Below are 18,816 nucleotides of genomic sequence, written 5' to 3'. Positions count from 1 at the left end.
GAAGAAAAAGAAAGCAAAAAACAACAACAACAAAACCCCTAAAGAATACCGGCTAAGCACCAGTGCCTCCTACCTGTAATCCTAACTACTCAACAGGATGAGAGGTGGAGGATTTTTGGTTAGAAGCCAACTCCGGCAAAAGCCCTCAAGATTTTATCCCTAATTAATCAGCAAAAAGCTGTGCTAGAAGCGTGGCACGGTGGTCCATAATCCTAGCTACTCAGGAAGCTGAAATCTGAGGAGGTTCTAAGCCAGCCAGACACTAAAGTTGGAGAGACTCTTATCTCCATTTAACCACTAGAAAACCAGTGTGGCTTGCCATGGTTCAAGGAGTAGGGCAGTAACCTTGAGCTAAAAAGCTCAGAGACAATGTCCAGGCCCAGAGTCGAAGTCCCATGACTGATCAAAAAACAAAACAAAAAAGCTGGGCTAGAGATGTGGCTCAACTGGTGGAACACCAACCTAGCAAGCAGAACAAGAGGGAGAACTCCTGAGTTCATAGCCTGCTCCTGGAAAAAAAATTAAAAAATTAAGCTAGAATCTTAGAAATATGACACATAGCCCCCTTACCTATGCACAGAGGCAAACAGAAAAGATGTGTCACCTGCAGAAACATTATTAGAAGACATTTCTATATTTTGTTCCAAAACAACAGTGAACAAACCATTGAAAATCCAATTTTTAATATAATGATTGGCTTGACATATTTTTCATTAGGAACTACCTACCCTTCACTGAACCGAGTCAAGTAGTAAAGTGCCTGCATAGCAAGCACAAAGCCCTGAATTGAAATTCCAGTAAAAATTAAAAATCACAATGCAATACCAATCATTAACAAAATGTAAAAGAAATTAGAACCAGGGCCCAGCTGTAAGAACTGCTGATAAATGGCCATTAAATAATACCATTATCTGGGCATAAAAATTACTCTCACTAATAGATGCATGTAGGTGATCCACCTCACCATTTAAATACTATCTGGGATCATCTAACCATCAAAATACAAGTTAGCACTGGGCACAGGTAGCTCACACCTGTAGTCCTAGTTACTCAAGAGGCTGAGATCAGAGGATTGAGGTTCAAGGCCAGCGCAGGCATGGAAATCCATGAGATCTTATCTCCAATTAACCACCAGAAAACCAGAAGTGGTGCTGTGGCTCAAGAGGTAGAGCGGTAGCCTTGAGCTGAAGAGCTCAGGGACAGCACCTTGAGATCACGACCTATATATACATCAGAGGATGGTTCCTCCACCAGGTACAGATCAAGAAACAAAAAATTTCCAGACCATAGCCAGTGTTGATCTGGGCACAGAGAGAAAAGAAAGAACAAGAGAAGGGACAGAGAGAACACCCTGGGCCCAATGAGTGCTGCCTAAAGCCTGCCTGTTTCCACATTAGACACTTGCCTTAAAAAAAAAAAAAAAAGAAAAGACTCACACTCACTTAAAACAACATAAAATGGCATATTCTCCAGGAGGGGAATGTTGTTCAGTGAATGGACCTAGATCTAAACTCTCCCTTTGGAAGATGGGTGGACTACCTCTGCCCTCTAGACTAGGCACACCAATAGCCAGGGAAACAATAAGGATTGACTTGTCACAGAGGATTTTGAGTAGTTCTCATAACCATAAACTTGTGTTTGCTTTTACTTGCACTGTTTTGTCTTTTTTTGTGATGTGATCTAGCTGTGTAGCCCAACCTGGCCTTGAATTCATAGTCTTTCCACCTCAGCCTTCCAAGTGGTAAGATTATAGGCATGTGCCACCATACCTGTCTATTTGTGCTTTTAAATTCAGCTACCCAGACACTTCAGTATAATTCAGTGGTAGAGTGCTACCCTAGCATTAAGGCCCTGAATTTAGTCCCCAAAGCTATAAAATAATATAGCAACGATAAGTTAACTACCTGAATTGAAAAGGAATGTTCTGAATATTTCCATACAGATATGGACTTTGAGTCCAATTAAGGTTAGTCAACAGTCCTAAAGTGGAGTTGAGAAGAGGGACCTTTCCCATGTCACTTAGGACTAGGCCAAAGCACTCATTATATGAATCGTGCTGTAAGGAAATGGTTGAACATGGGTCTAATCTAGTCAATATGTTACTTGACTTCCCAGTCAAGAATTCAGAATCATGACACACTTTTCCCTAAATATGATGCAGATAGAATAATCTTCTAATTGGAGGTATATAAAAATAGCCTGTCCCAGGGCCAGGAGTGTGGCCTAGTGGTAGAGTGTTTGCCTAGCATGCACGAAGACCTGAGTTCCATTCCTCGGTACCACATATAGAGAAAAGCCAGAAGTGGTGCTGTGGCTCAAGTGGTAGAGCCCTAGTCTTGAGGAAAGCCCAAGGACAGTGCCCAAGCCCTGAGTCCAAGCCCCAGCGCTGGCAAAAAAAAAAAAAAAATAGCTCTTCCTAGAGCACTAGGTAGAGTTCTTGTATTCAGAAAGCTGTATCTTTCTCAAAGGAGCCCACGTGTACAGTTAGAACATGACATTGTGCATGTGACCTGGCTGAAGTGTACAGGACTGTCCATGGGAGAAAAGAAAGGAGAAACTTGCATCCTGGTCATCAGAGGCTTCTCAGAGGAACAGCCTCAGAGTACTGTCTCTGAAGAATGAATAAGAGGTCAGGAAGGAAGCAGAGAGTGGACGTGAGCACAAGAGAAAGCCCAGACTGGACTTGAGCACAAGAGGAAGCTCCATACAGAAGCATAGATGACAGCTGATTGGTGTCTTCAAGTCATGGAGAAAGTTACCGGGACTAGAGAGCAGTAGAAAACAAGATCAGAAGTGTTTTATGTCAAATGAAGCAGTTTTGATTCTGTCATCTAGGCAATAGTAAATCATTGAAGGATTTTATTAAAAGGACTGCAGTTTTACAAAGACCCCTTTGATTGTCCAAGTACAAAGTACAACACTCTATATCACAGGCCATTCACCAACAATATGTACATAGTAGTATATAGTATAAGGTATTCATGGCAAAGGCAATGATGATATTTGTCAGGTTCCAATGGCCAGTTATTTTCAGTGATAAAACTTAATCAAGGGTCAGGACTTTCACCAGTAGTAGTGTATTTGCCTAGCATGCATGAAGACTCAGGTTCGATTCCTTTGTACCACATACATAGAAAAAAGCCAGAAGTAGTGCTGAGTCTCAGGTGGTAGAGCTCTAACCTTGAGAAAGTACAAAGACAGCGCTCAGGCCCAAAGCTTAAGCCCAGGACTGGCAAAAAAAAAATAATAAATTAAAAACTTAATCAAGGCCAGGTGCCAGTGGCTCAAGCCAGTCAGGAGAAGGCTGAGATCTGAGGATGAAGGTTCAAAGCCAGCCCAGGCACTAAAGTCTATGAGATTCTCATCTCCAGTTAGCCACCAGAAAACTGGAAGTGGCTCTGTAGTTCAAGTGGTAGAGCGATAGCCTTGAGCTGACTAGCTCAAGGACAACGCCCAGGCCCAGAGTTCAAGCCCCAGGACAGACAAAAAGAAAATTAATCAAAAATCATCCTGACCTTCACCGTCAAATCCCCTAACTTCTGTGTTATAAACCATCTGGCCAGGTAACAAATACATTTCTCTGTCTCAGTGGTAACTAGTAAGAATTGCAATGAATAAGAGAAATAATAGGCTCTTCTTAATCACCTTGAAGGTTCAAGTTGATTAAAAGTTTTGTTTATTTACAAGAATTCAAGGACTTTTTCATAAGATCTGTCCTCATCAAAGCTATCATGAAAGCTGCTGTCATCAGAAAACTTCTTGCAACTGAGCACATAACTTGTTTAGCAGATTCTCCACATGTCTGTGATGATACACAAAGTATTTGCCCATGAGGGTAGCACAGAAAGCCTGTGCATCTCAGCTGAGAAAGAAATTTGATTTTGAAATCATACTCTTCCATTTGTCCATCATAATAAACCCAAGCAAGAGACAAACATTCCCATTCCTTTTTTTTACATTTTTTATTGTAATTTTAACAGTGCTGTACAGAGTGGTTACAGTTATATAAGTCATGCAATAAGCATACTTCTTTTTTTTTCTTTTTTCTTTTTTTTTGCCAGTCCTGGGCTTAAGCTCAGGGTCTGAGCACTGTCCTTGGACTTTCTCAAGGCTAGAACTCTACCACTTGAGCCGCAGCACCACTTCCGGCTTTTTCTATATATGTGGCACCAAGGAATCGAACCCGGGTCTTCGCGCATGCTAGGCAAGCACTTTAACCACTAGGCCAAATTCCTGGCCAAGCATACTTCTTTTTGAACAGTGTACTTTCAACATGGTGTCCACTTTTTCCCTTATGTGTTATAGCTAGAATGTGTCTGTTATAGACACATTGACTGGTAAAAGACAAAAAATATATACTTTGGGGCTGGTAGTTTGGCCTAGCAGTAGAGTGCTTGCCTAGCATAACCCGGGTTTGATTCCTTGGTACCACATACATAGAAGTGGTGCTGTGGCTCACGTGGTAGAGCACTAGCCTTGAGAAAAAGTCCAAGGACAGTGCTCAGGCCATGAGTTCAAGCCCCAAAACTGGCAAAAAAATATATTTGGACACAATAAATTATACAAGACTATACATATTCACACAGTAAGACCAAAGGAGGATATTCTTTTTTTAATTGTTGGGGTGTTGTACAGAGGAGTTATAGTTACATTCATCAGATAGTGGGTACATTACTTCTTGAACATTGTTACCCTTTTCCCTGTTTGTCTCCCACTTTCTTCTCCCCCCGCCCCGCTCTCCCATTTATATTGTTTTTCCCTTACCTTCCCTTTCTCAAACAAATAAACATATATACAATATACCAGGTACCACATCCAGTTACAGTAACAACATGACATAAACCATAAGGAGAAAAGAAAGAAATAGCTTCACACAGTACATTAAGAACAACAATCATAAAGATAAACCTCTTGTTTCCATATGCTGAAGTTCATTTCACTTAGCCTAACCCTATATGGCCATATATACATAGCAAAGAGGATATTCTTAGGAGAGGATCACAAAGGCCTAATAAAACCAAATTAAATGTCATAAAGTATTTAATGTTTGCTTTAATATTTTTATTTTACCCTTTGATTTTAGTTTAATTCTTTTTATGAGTATGAAAGTTTAATAATTATATTATTATACATGTAGTCATCAATTATAAATTTTTCAGGGAACTAAGATCTATATGCTGAAATTTTTAATTACAGTAGTGTTACCAGAAGTTTAATTATAGTAAGCCTATTCATTTAATTCATAATAGTTAAATCATTTAATTTTTCAAAATTACTTTTTTTTTCTTGGCAGTTGGTTACAACTCACCAGTGACATTACTGAAGAGTTATATAATGATTTTCTGGAGAACTGAAAACTCTTTAGAAAATATATGACATGTTTGCACTTATTTTCCTAGGGATCTAGGAAGTAATAAGATTGAAAGTCTTCCACCGCATCTATTTAAGGATCTGAAGGAGCTGTCACAATTGTAAGACATTACTTTCACCACTTCATTTCTTTTATTATGATTTTAATTGGGGCAAAATTTGGTTAACATGAAGTTCCCTGTCTATCAGTCAGTATATGGTTGAAATGCCTTAACTACATCAGCATGACTGTGCAGCCATCACTGTGCTCCACCTGCCACTGTTGCAACCAATAAACACTATGCCCCAATTTCCCTTCCCCCCCATTCCCCCTTCCTCAACACATGCCACCTTCTATCACCATAAACTGGATTAGTCTGAGTACATCATATAATTGTAATCACGTGCTGTTTGCCATTTTGTTACTGGTTTATTTACCTTTCCATAATGTCTTCAAGGTCTATTCATCCATTCTTGTTGTAGCATGTGTGAGAACAATATTGTATGCAATACACCCATGCATATACATATATATCATACATTATGCTGATTCACTTATCAATTAATAATTGCTTCTGCCTCTTGGCTGTCATGATCATGAATACAAAATAATCCTTTAAGGTTCTGCACTACATTCTTTGGCTTGTGTAGGTAAACCTCAGCTCACCATAAGTTTATTGTATATACACCCCAATAAAGCCATCAGCAGAGACCAGAGCATCACACCTCTAATTCTAGATACTCAAAAGGCTGAGATCTGAGGATCCAGATTTAAAGCCATCACATAGAAGACAAATTCCCAAGACTTTTATTTCCAATTAGCCAGCAAAAAGCGAGAAGTGGAGGTGTGGCTCAAGAGGCAGAGCACCACCTTTGAGTGGAAAGAAAAGCTTAAAAAGAATATGAGTCCCTGAGTTCAAGCCCCAGTATGAACTCAAAAGAAAAGAAACAGAAAGAGGAAGGAAGGAAGGAAGGAAGGAAGGAAGGAAGGAAGGAAGGAAGGAAGGAAGGAAGGAAGGAAGGAAGGAAGGAAAAGAGGGAGGGAGGGAGGAAAGAAGGAAGGAAAGAAGGAAGGAAGGAAGGAAGGAAGGAAGGAAGGAAGGAAGGAAGGAAGGAAGGAAGGAAGGCAGCCAAGCCAGATACCAGGGACTTACACCTGTAATTTTAACTGTTCAGGACACTGAGATCTGAGGATCCAAGTTCAAAACCAATCTGAAAGGATTGATCATGAGACTTTATGTCCAATTAACTACCAAAGAGTTGGAAGTGCCCTGTAATTCTAGCTACTCAAGTCGCTGAGATCTGAGGCTGTTGGTTTAAAATTAGCCTTGGCAGGAAAGCCTATGAGGCTATTATCTACATTATCTAATTATCTATTATTAACTGGAACTGGAAGTAGAGCCGTGGCTCATGTGGTAGATCACTAGCCTTGAGCAAGAAAGCTAAAGGACAGCCCCCAGGCTCTAATTATAAGCCCCAAGACTGGCACAAAAAGAGAAGGAGGAGGAGAATGGGGAGGGAGAGGAGGAGGTAGAGGTGAAGGAGGAGGTGGGGGAGGGGAGCAGGAGGAGGAGGAGAGGGGGAGGAGGAGGAGAGGGAGGGAGGGAGGGAGGGAGGGAGGGAGGGAGGGAGGGAGGAGAAGAAAAGAGGAAGAGCAGACAAGACTTAAGAGGCAGAGTTCACTGGGTGCCTGGTGGCTCACACCTGTAATCCTAGCTACTCAGGAGGCTGAGATCTTAGAATCAGGGTTTGAAGCCAGCCTGGGCACTAAAGTTTGTGAGACTCTTATCTCCAATTAACCACCAGAAAGCCGGAAGTGGCATTGCGGCTCAAGGGACAGGGCAGTAGCCTTGAGCTGACAAACTCAGGGACAGCACCCAAGCCCTCAGTTCAAGTCCCAAGACACACACAGGCAAAAATTTGCTCTGGATATACTTATAAGTTTTTTATTCTTGCTGTCACAGAAAAAAAGAAAAGGGCTAGTGAGATACCACTCCAAAGATATGAGCCCTTGCTCCAAGTTTTCCAGAGTCTAAGGAGTTTTAGGTTAGATAAAGGGGAGGTAGACATGGGAAGTCGGGAGTCTACAGTTGGAAGAAGTTCACAGGGGCTAGGTTAACAGGACGCAGGTTCCTAGACAAGTTTAGGTTGGAGAGGGAGATGCAAACGTGGAGAAGTCACATAGATTAAGGTTTAACCAAAGATTTCAGTTTTCAGGGAAAATAGAAGTCACATTCTGAGGTTTAAAACTAGCAATGGGAATTTACAGGGTGCAAGACATAACAGTACACTTACAGCCATGGCATGTAGGCGTCAGTGATTAACAGACATTGAGTGCCCATAATTCTCAGAAGTCATGGGGGCAAAAAAAAGCCATGGTCTTTTTCTTTTTTCCTTATTTCTTTCTCTTTTTTTTCTTTTTTGTGCCAGTCCTGGGCACTGTCCCTGAGCCTCTCAGTGCTCAAGGCTAGCACTCTGCCACTTGAGCCACAGCACCACTTCCAGCTTTTTGATTATGTGGTACTAAGGAATCGAACCCCAGGGCTTCATGCATGCTAGGCAAAACTCTACCTCTAAGCCACATTCCCAGCCAAGCCTGGAATTAATACTTTGGTCTAAGAAGCATGTGTTGCTTTTTAGCCCCGTTTCCTCCAGCCCTCCTAACAGTGCAATTGTGTGCCTGACAATTAGCAATTGTTGAGGGTTTTTTTTTCTTTTTTTGTACTTTTGGGGGTACTAGGTTTTGAACTCAGGGCCTCATGTTTACTAAGCATGTGTTTTTACCACCTGACCCAGTCCCCAGCCTTTTGGGGTTAGTTTTATTTTCCAGTCAGTCTTATGTTTGTTTTTTGTTTGTTTGTTTTGTATTGCTTTTTGTTTTGCTCAGGACCAGACTCAAACAGTAATCCTCCTATTTCCTTCCCCCCATTTACCTAAGATCACAGGTATGTTCGACGGTATCCAGCTTATTTGTTGATCTACAGTCTCACTCTTTTTTTCCCTCTGGCTGTCCACAGATCACAATCTCCCTATCTCTCTCTACAGGTAGCTCCAACTACATGTACATGCCACTATACCAAACTTGCCTTTGAGACAAGGACTTGAGACTTTTTGATATATTGTTTGCTTTCTTGCTACTGACATTTTGGGGGCTTTGTTTTACATATTAACCCAAGTTCAGACATGTTTTACGAGAAGCCAAGGCCCTAATTTGTGATTGCTAACTCAAAAAGGAAGAAAAAGAAATATTGGATTTACAAATGCTTCCTCCCATTCTTTATGCTCTCTTCACTTCGCTGTTTTACCTTGGCTCTACAGACGTTTCCATTCTTTCCATTTAATATAATCCTGGTTGCTTTTCCTGCCTATGTTTTGGGGGTCATAGCCGAGAAGTACCATTACCCAAACAATGTTTTCCTTCCATGTGATCTTCTAGTGACTTTACAGCTCAGGCCTTACAAATCTTTAGTCCATTTTCAATTGTATTATCCTCTTCTTTTGTTTGTATAAAAGTAACCCAAAGTCATTAGGTATGTTCTCTTCGCTCAAACAATTATTAGAAATAACCTATTGCTGCTTTTGTTTAAAAATAACAGGAATATTTCCTATAATCCAATCCAGAGAATTCAAGAAAACCAGTTTGATTATCTCATCAGTCTAAGGTCTCTGTAAGTATGCACATACAAGGTCATTTCATGATTGCACTATTATTTCAATACTAATAACATGTGTTTTAGTTTCTTTCAAATTATAAGCTTTATTTCTAGGATATAAGGCTCTCTACAAACACAAACGGCTGTTTTACAGACTTTAAACAGGCAACTATTCCTTCAATCTTACAAGTAAATAAACTAAAAATTAAGTAATGAATCATTTACATTCTTCAATAAATTTCTGGGAGAGTACAGTAAATTGTTGGGTTAGACTCCCTGAGGGATTCTATGCATGTGTTCCATTAGTTCCAGACATGGAAGAATCTCTAACGAGCATTATCACTCTAAGATGAATTGTCTTTGAATATGAAAATCATGGTTTTCACCACACACACACATACCAAAAACTCTGTTAGCACCTAACCAATCTCTTAAAAAGATAAGCTTCATTTCATCTCTGGAGCATTTGCTTAGTAGCATGGCATTTATTAAAAGAAAATACTACTCAATACGTTTATTTGTTTATTTGAAATAGGAAACAGAAGGGGGAAACAAGATGATTGGGAAGGGTAGGAGGAGGGAAATGGGGACAAAAATATGAGAAGGGTAATGCACCTACTACCTGACAAATGTAACCCCTCTATACATTATCCTGACAATAATTTTTTTTAATTAGAAAATGTCAGGTGCCAGTGGCTTACCCATTTAATCCTAGCTATTCAGGGAGCTGAGATATAAGAATTGGCATTGGAAACCAGCCCAGGCAGAAAAATCTGTGAAACTCTTACTCCAAATAACTACCAAAAACAGCTGGAAGATCTGTGGCTCAAGTGGCAGAGTACAAGCCTTGTACAAAAGAATCTCAAGGACAGAGCCCAGGCTCTGAGTTCAAGTCCAAAGACTGGCATGAAAAAAAAGTCACATGCATTAACAAACTTTCAATGAACTTCCCTGTTATTGTAATATTGTTCCCCCCCAATAAATACTTGCTTCCTTTTCTAATGAGAATTTCTGAGCAGTTACACTTAGTACACATAGCCATTGTGCCATTATCCAAAGAATGCAAAAATAAGTTGAAAAAGAAAAATATATCTACAAATAGAATGAGAAAAACTAGGATTTAGAGAAGAGTGTCTAAGTAGAAATGTTTTACTGGGAATGAATGTTAACTAAAATTATTTTATTACATTATCCTCACCAAGACTCATTAACATGTAACCTGTATCATTTTGACTGATTCTCAACTTGGTATTTTCAGCAGCCTAGAAGGAATTGAAATTTCAAATATCCAACAAAGGATGTTCAAGCCTCTTAGGAATCTCTCACACATGTAAGTAGGTGTTGTTATGCTCTTCACCTTGATTTTATGTTCCACTTGTATTTTGGTAACATATTCATATCTGCTGCAGCTAATCTATTCATATAGTTTACGAATTTGCCTGCTGTTTATTGAATATTTGTGTCCCTGCCCCTAAATTCATATGCTAAAAAACTAACCCCAAAGTGACGGTACTGAAACTGAAAATTTACAACACCTGGACCAGCTCCTCTGTTTCTCTAGTCCCACAGGTCCAAGGAAAACCATAAAGACTTTTTTGTGTTTTTACATCATATTTCAAATGACATATTTAACAAAACGTATTCAAGAAGGGAATCTCTATATACAATCACTGGCACTTAGATTTTAGAGCATAATTAAAATTAGTCTGAGGGTTTGTCATAGATACATATTAATCTATATAATGAAACATTATGTCTATAGAGCCATAGATTTTTATGTCTACGTAGTTGTGTTTATATTTCCAACACCAAGTCCAGAGTATTGGGTACGCAAATATTGAGTCCTCGCTTTTATACTGTTTGGATCTAATAGCCACATATTAAGGATACCATGCGCCTTTTGTTCCTTTGGAAAAAACCATAAAGATTTATTGAAGGAAAGGATAAACAAAGCTCTCCTGCTATACAGGAAAGATCTCGAGGGAGGACACTGCCTAGAGTGCATTGTGTAAGGGATACAAAGATGTCTCAAGGAGAGAGCTACTTGACTCTCAAGGTCATTGGACAGCCTGTAGGTCATGTGGGTCCCAGTGATAATCAGAGGCTCCATATAGTCTGCATGAGCTCTCATCCATTCTTTAGAGCTTTGATTGAGTGCTCACTCCAATTCACACCTCAGGAATCCAATCAGCCCGCTGTTTACATGCAAATCTTCTAGAGGCTAGCGGCTATGACGCCATGTCTGATGTGTAACTACTCAAGGCCATACTGATGTGATGGCTAGAGATTGGCAGACAGAGGTGCTCAAAGCCATGGTGACATACTATCTTAAGCTCTTCACACAAGACTCCTAAAATGACGACCTGATTACCTGACAGCTAGACTGCTTGCTTAGTATGTACAAGGACCTGGGTTCCATCCTCAGTATGATGGGAAAAACAACGAGATTCCAAAATGTACCCTTCCAGCATGTGAGGACAAAGTGAGAACACAACCATCTGTGAAGCAGGAAACAGGGCCTCACCTGTATGGGGTTTGCTAAACCTTGGCCTTGGACTTCCAGTCTCTAGAAGCAATAGGAAGACATGTTAGCTGTTATTCAGAACACCTGGCTCACACATGTCTAAGCAATAATTAATTCAAAACTTTGTGTTTCATTTTGAGTTTTCCAGTGTCTGGTAGAATTTCATGGGAAAATTTTTGAATTCCAGGGAATTTCTTACACTAATAAAGTTGTTTTTTTTTTCCTGATTCCAGGGCTTGAATTCAGAGCTTCATTGTTACTAGGCTTTCTTGCCTATGGCTGCTATTCTACCACTTGAACCACACTTCTAGTACAGCATTTTGTTACTTAATTGGAGAGTCTTGGGGACTTCCCTAACCAAGCCAGCTTTGAACCTTGATCTCAGATCTCAGATCTCAGCCTTCTGAGTAGCTAGTATTACAGGCATAAGCCTTCAACACTCCATAAGGGTGGGAGGGGGTGGGGGGGAGGGTAATGGGTACCAAGACATGTGAAAGGGTATCAATGTATGTGAATTAATGCACCTTCTATCTGGCAAATATCATGTAACCCTTTTATTAATTACAATAAAAAATTAAAAAAAACAAAAGAGCATAAACACACACACACACAACACAACACAACACAGTACCTCCAAGGCATATTAGTCTAGTCTGAATTTAGTTTCGACAGTTATTGGAAAACATCCTAGCAACATGCCTCCAATGAAGATACATTTCCTGTGCAGATGCTAATATTTGCCCTGTGGTCTTTTATTTGAGAATTTACATCTGATGCCTAGAGGACACTCATAAATGGAAATATCTGGTTATCTGGGTGATGTCTTTACCAAGGGAGGCCTATTGGTGAAAGAATTCACTCACCAAATATTCACTGACACTTTTGTTGTCTTCCAAAATCTAGAAGTCAGGCATACTACCAAGTAGTTACAGACTACTGAGAAGCCCACAAAGCCTGGAGGAGAATATTCCTGACTTTGCCCCGAGGGTTAGAAAAACAGGTCCCTTGCACAAGCCTGAATGAGGCAACAATACATTTACACAGTAAACTCTGAAAACCCACACACACAGAGCGAAGGGGAAAAAATTGTTCTTTGGACAAATTCAATCTTTAGTTAACAAGCTAACTGTTTATTTAAGCCTTAAGACATATCTCACTCTTTTTTTTCATATATTTTTATTGTAATTAATAGAAGGGTTACATGGTATTTGCCAGATAGATGGTGCATTAATTCCCACACATTGATACCCTTTCTCATGTCTTGGTCTCCATTTCCTTCCCCCCAACCCCCACCCCTCATCTTGTTTTCCCCCCCCGTTCCGTATCCAATTTGAAATAACCGAATACAAATATATCCGCTATATCAGGTAACAAAGTGAGATACTGTAACAATATGAGATAACCAAGGGACAGCAAAAGTGATGAGAGATAACATAGTACATTAAGGACAACAATCACTCATTATATGGCTTATGTTTCTATATCCTAGAGATCCTTTCATTTAGCATCCTACTGTATGGCCTTTTGTATCTAGGTTTTGTTCTATTGCAAATCTCTGCTAGGAAAGCCCAAGGTTTTTACTGATTATGACAAATGAGGGAAACCATTGAGCCTAAGTTCCTTTGAGTCTGGCTTACTTCACTTAATATGATCTTTTCTAAGTCTTTCCATTTCCTAACAAATGGGGCAATGTCATTCTTTCTGACAGCAGCATAGAATTCCATTGTGTACAAATACCACATCTTGTTGATCCACTCATCAGCTGAGGGACTGAGCACTGTCCTTGGATTTTTCTCAAGGCTAGAACTCTAGCACTTGAGCCTCAGCACCACTTCTGGCTTTTTCTAAGTATGTGGTACCATAGGATTGAACCCGGGTCTTCGTGCATGCTAGGCAAGCACTCTACCACTAGGCCAAACTCCCAGCCCATATCTCACTCTTGTATATTTAACTTACCTAAGTTTTTAGACCCCAGACCTAAAATCTAGGAGTTTCAAGTTAAGTCTCACCACTCGCACTCATATGCGAAATAAAGAGACATAGTGAAGTATAGAGAAAGATTGATTTATTAAATGGGAATACAACACTTCAGTACACCTTCCCAAGTATAGACACTGGCTTCAGGTTAAAAAGGGAGAATTTGGAGGCAGGAAATAAGAAGTATATGCATAGTTCAGACAGTTCCAAGTCGAAGGTACTGCCTAGTTTAGCTCAGTCTTTGTCAAGGAGTTCTGTGGAGTTAAAACTTTATTCATGAAACTGATCAGGAACTAGGTGGTCAACCAAACTTTTGGCTTTTTACTTTAAGATATTAAAAAAAACCATTGCTTGTTTGAGGAGTAGTTTGCCTTCCACACAAAATTATCCTTGAATCTTTTCTATGGAGAAAAAGTGACTAAAAGGAATGACAGCAGGAAATAGCTCAGATCAGAGGACACAGATATATAAACTTGGGGACTTCTTATTCACAGGACTCAGCAAAAGCATCTGTGTGTGTGTGTGTGTGTGTGTGTGTGTGTGTGTGTGTGTGTGTGTGCGCATGCGTGTGTGTACCTAGAGCCTCAGCACTCTCTCTGAGCTTTTTTGCTGAAGGCTGTTGCTCTCCCACTTGAGCCACAACTCCACTTCTGGACTTTTTGCTGATTATTTGGAGATAAGAGTCTCAGTAACTTTTCTGCCCACATTGGCTTTGACCCTCAATCTTCAGATCTCAGTCTCCTAAGCATATTAGAGGTGTAGAGCCACTGACACCCAGCAAAAGTATCTCTTAAGTAGCATTTTACATGCTCACCACCGTCCTTTACTGTGAAGTCAAAGTTTCAGAATTCCTAATGCTTTACATTCATCTGATTCTCCTATTGAGACATTTTCTTCCTACTGAGGGAAAAACTGAAAAATATCTATGAATTCTATTCAAACTTTGATCTTTTGTTTTTCTCTTCATACTGCAGATATTTTAAGAAATTTCAGTACTGTGGCTTTGCACCTCATGTTCGCAGCTGTAAACCAAATACGGATGGAATTTCATCTCTTGAGAATCTTTTGGCAAGCATTATTCAGAGAGTGTTTGTCTGGGTTGTGTCTGCTGTGACCTGCTTCGGAAATATATTTGTTATTTGTATGCGACCTTACATCAGGTCTGAGAACAAGCTGCATGCTATGTCCATCATTTCTCTCTGCTGTGAGTACTTCTGGGTTAAAGAGGGACTATAGCTTTGAAATATAGGAAAAGCATTGCTATAAATTCTGTCAATGATAGAATAGTGGAATTTTTAACTTGTGTGTGGGCGCGCGTGTGTGTGTGTGTGTATGTGTGCTGGTCCAGAGGTCTGGTAGCTATCCCTGAATTTCTTTTTATACTCAAGGCTAGAACTCTACCACTTGAGCCACCACTCTACTTCTGGCTTTTTGATGGTTAGGTGGAGAGCAAGTCTCATGGACTTTCCTACCCAGTTTGGTCTCAAACTGCAATCCTAAAATCTAAGTCTCCTGAGTAGCTAGGATTACAGGCATGAGCCACTGATGCCCACCTAATTTTTCTCCTTTTTGCTTACATATTGTTTTCATATTTTCCACCACAAAAATAGAACTACTTTCGTGATAAGAAGTGTGAGAACCAAGGCCGGGAGTTTGGCCTAGTGGTAGAGTACTTGCCTAGCATGCACAAGACCCGGGTTCGATTCCTCGGTACCACATACATAGAAAAAAAGCCAGAAGTGGTGCTGAGGCTCATGTGGTAGAGCACTAGCCTTGAGAAAAGTCCAAGGACAGTGCTCAGGCCCTCAAGCCCAGGACAGACCAAAAAAAAAGTATGAGAACCTTACATAGATGAACAAAGCTCTCATTAAAATCTTATGCTCTGACCAGGCACCAGCTCACACTGTAACCCTAGCTAATTAGAAGGCTGAGATCTGAAGACCATAGTTCAAAGTCAGTTTGGGCAGGAAAATCCATGAAACTCTCATCTGAAATTATCCACCAAAAAGTCAAAAATAGAGCTGTGGCTCAAGTGGGTACAGCACAATTCTTGAGCAAAAAAAAAAGCTCAGGGTCAATGCCCAGACACACACACGCCTAATGGAAAGTCCATTATGCCTGTTTATACCTCTAAACATGGAAACTCTGACACTGTAGGTGCTGACTGCCTGATGGGAGTATATTTGTTCGTGATCGGAGCCTTTGACATCAAGTTCCGGGGAGAATACAACAAGCACGCCCAGCTGTGGATGGCCAGTAGTCCTTGTCAATTCATGGGATCATTGGCCATTCTGTCCACGGAAGTATCTGTTTTACTCTTAACATTTTTGACATTGGAAAAGTACATCTGCATTGTGTATCCTTTTAGATGTTTAAGACCTCGGAAATGCAGAACAATTACAGTGTTGATTCTCATTTGGATTATTGGCTTTATAGTGGCTTTCATTCCCCTGAGCAACAAGGAATTTTTCAAAAACTACTATGGCACCAATGGTGTGTGTTTCCCTCTTCATTCAGAAGATACAGAAAGCATTGGAGCCCAGATTTATTCAGTGGCAATTTTTCTAGGTAAGAAATGTTCATGCAAACACTAATATAATTACTCACAGTATGAAACTCATTATATCTTCTATGTTTACAAATTTTTATTTTGTACTGAGATTTGCATTCAAGGCCTTGAGCTAGCTTAGCTGGCTTTCCGAATGAGCTGTGCCTTCTGACCAGCTTTTTCCATCATTTTGGAGATAGAATCTAGCAGACTTTTCTACAGAAGACTCGACTCAAACCAAGATCTCCAGTATCAGCCTCCTATGTATCTAAAATTACAGGAAAGTTACTGCTTATTTTACACTTTCTATCCAGTTTTTCTTAGCATAAGGATGACTTTTTATCAAAATTTGCAACAATCTGGGATTTCTGTCCCAAAAATCACTGCTTTAATGCACTCAATAAAAATACTCCCAAAAAGAATCATTGCTTTATTGCACTCAATAAAAGATTGTTTCACATCTTCACCTGAATTATAGCAAGCAGAATATACTGTGGCTCCTTATAAAAATCCACATGGTATTAATATAATGGTATTTGCTATCTTTTTAAACTTATATATAAGACACCCACTTTTTGCTAAAGAGCATATACACAACTATACAACGAAGCTAGTAATGGAAAAATATTCTCAAAATGCAGTACAAGGTAATTCAATTTTAAATCATTAATAATAGAGCTTAACAGGCTCAAGATACTTGCTGACTGATTGTAAACTTCATTTTAATATGCCTTTTTTTCATATATTTTTATTGTAATTAATAGAAGAGGTACATTACATTCACCAGATGGAAGGTGCATTACTTCAGCCTTTTTTTTTTCTTTTGGTTGGTGTGGGACTTAAACTCTAGGCCCAGGAGTTGTCCCTAAGCCCTTCAGCCCAAAGCTACCACCTCACCCCTTGAGCCACAGCACCACTTCCGATTTTCTGGTGGTTAATTGGAGATAAGAGTCTCACAGATTTTAGTGTCTGGTGCTGGCTTTGAACCACAATCCTCAGATCTCAGCCTCCTGTGTAGCTAGGATTACAGGTGTGAGCCACCACGCCCTGATTAATATGTCATTTTAAAATTGAGTATCTCATCATTGCTCGTCACTTCAAAAGTAATTTTTATTTAGAAGTGCGCTTACTCTGTAGCCCAAGCTGGCCTCCAACTTACTATATAACTTAGACTGGCTTTGAACTTGAGATTATCTTCCTTTAGCCTTTTAAGTGATAGAATTACAAAAGTACACCACCATGCCAAGCTTAGTAAATCTTTCTGAGAAGCCAAAACAACACATTATGGTCTTTGTATCTTTCATGATGACACTTGAAGGTATGTTTCATTAATCTGATTGTTTTGAGTAAATATTTATATGTTATTAACATTTTTCTATTCCAAACAGGTATTAACTTGGCAGCCTTTCTCATCATCGTTTTCTCCTATGGAAGCATGTTTTATAGTGTTCACCAAAGTGCCATAACAGCCACTGAAATACGGAATCAAGTTAAAAAAGAGATGATCCTTGCCAAGCGGTTTTTCTTTATCGTATTTACTGATGCACTATGCTGGATACCCATTTTTATACTGAAATTTCTTTCACTGCTTCAGGTAGAAATACCAGGTACAATTTTTCTCTTGGCAAAGAAGTACTATATCTGTGTGTGGAGTATTCTTCTATGAAAGACCATTTACATTGTTAACACTAATTTCAATCTAAGTCAGAACTATATGGACTCTAAGCTGCCATTAGTAAACATTTACTGAAGAGCAACTGTTTCTCTCCATAAACATCTAAGAGCTAGGGGGATAGTTCAAGTGGCAAAGTGCTTGCCTAGCAAATGTGAGGCCTTGAGTTCAAATCTTGTACTATCAAAAAAAGAATCACAAATGCTTAGTAACAAAATTATCAGAACAAAGGAACAATGATCAAAATAAATGACAGTGTTGAAATTAATTGTATACATAAGCTGACCAGAAACGAAAATATGCCACAACAATTTTTAAATACTTAGTTTACTTTTTTCCTAACAAGAGAAAATTTTTTTCCTTGAAATGCATATAATTTTGAGCACATGACTTCAGAATGTAAGAATTCATACGGTGATTAAGATTTGAATACAGCATATATTACATCCATGCTCTGACATTAATATTTTAATATACACACACATTGTTGGTAAGAATGTAGAGAAACTGGAACTTGAGGCTGGGAGTGTGGCCTAGTGGTAGATTGCTTGCCTGGCATGCATGGAGCCCTGGGTTCAATTCCTCAGCATCACATACACAGAAAAAAACTGGAAGGAGTACTGGGGCTCAAGTGCCCCAGGACTTGGGAGGGGGAGAGAGAGAGAGAGAGAGAGAGAGAGAGAGAGAGAGAGAGAGAGAGAGAGAGAGAGAGAGAGAGAGAGAGAGAGAGAGAGAGAGAGAGAAACTGCAACTCTCTTGTACTGCTGGCAGGAGGCTGAGATGATTTGGATGCTGTGAAAAATGTATGGCAGAGACTTTGTCAAAACAAGCATAGGATCCACACAAATCAATTGTTCTTCCACTTCTGAATAAATATCCAGGATAACTGAAAGCAGGGACTCAAACAGATATACATCAAGTTCATCAAGTACTGCAATATCATTCACAATATCCAAAAGGTACACACAGTATCCATGACTAGAGGATGAGATAAACAAAAATGACAGACAGGCGCCAGTGGCTCACGCTTGTAATCCTAGCTGCTCAGGAGTCTGAAATCTGAGGATTATTGTTCAAAGCCTGCTTTGGCAGG

General features: G+C 39.7%; 1 protein-coding gene across 1 annotated transcript in view; it reads left to right on the top strand.

Annotated features, from left to right (window-relative positions):
• The window catches only part of Rxfp1 (relaxin family peptide receptor 1), a 120,499-nt gene that overhangs the window by 97,044 nt on the left and 4,639 nt on the right, over positions 1 to 18,816 (top strand). The window contains exons 12-17 of the mRNA XM_090343191.1: positions 5,400 to 5,471; positions 8,946 to 9,017; positions 10,261 to 10,332; positions 14,478 to 14,707; positions 15,661 to 16,071; positions 17,440 to 17,658. Coding sequence (XP_090199317.1) covers positions 5,400 to 5,471; positions 8,946 to 9,017; positions 10,261 to 10,332; positions 14,478 to 14,707; positions 15,661 to 16,071; positions 17,440 to 17,658 — 1,076 coding nt within the window. The remainder of the gene's footprint in view (positions 1 to 5,399; positions 5,472 to 8,945; positions 9,018 to 10,260; positions 10,333 to 14,477; positions 14,708 to 15,660; positions 16,072 to 17,439; positions 17,659 to 18,816) is intronic.

The sequence above is a fragment of the Megascapheus bottae genome, chromosome 13, assembly GCF_031878675.1.
Source record: "Megascapheus bottae isolate mThoBot1 chromosome 13, mThoBot2.hap1, whole genome shotgun sequence".
NCBI classification, from domain to species: domain Eukaryota; kingdom Metazoa; phylum Chordata; class Mammalia; order Rodentia; family Geomyidae; genus Megascapheus; species Megascapheus bottae.
This window is presented reverse-complemented; position numbering and strand designations above follow the sequence as displayed.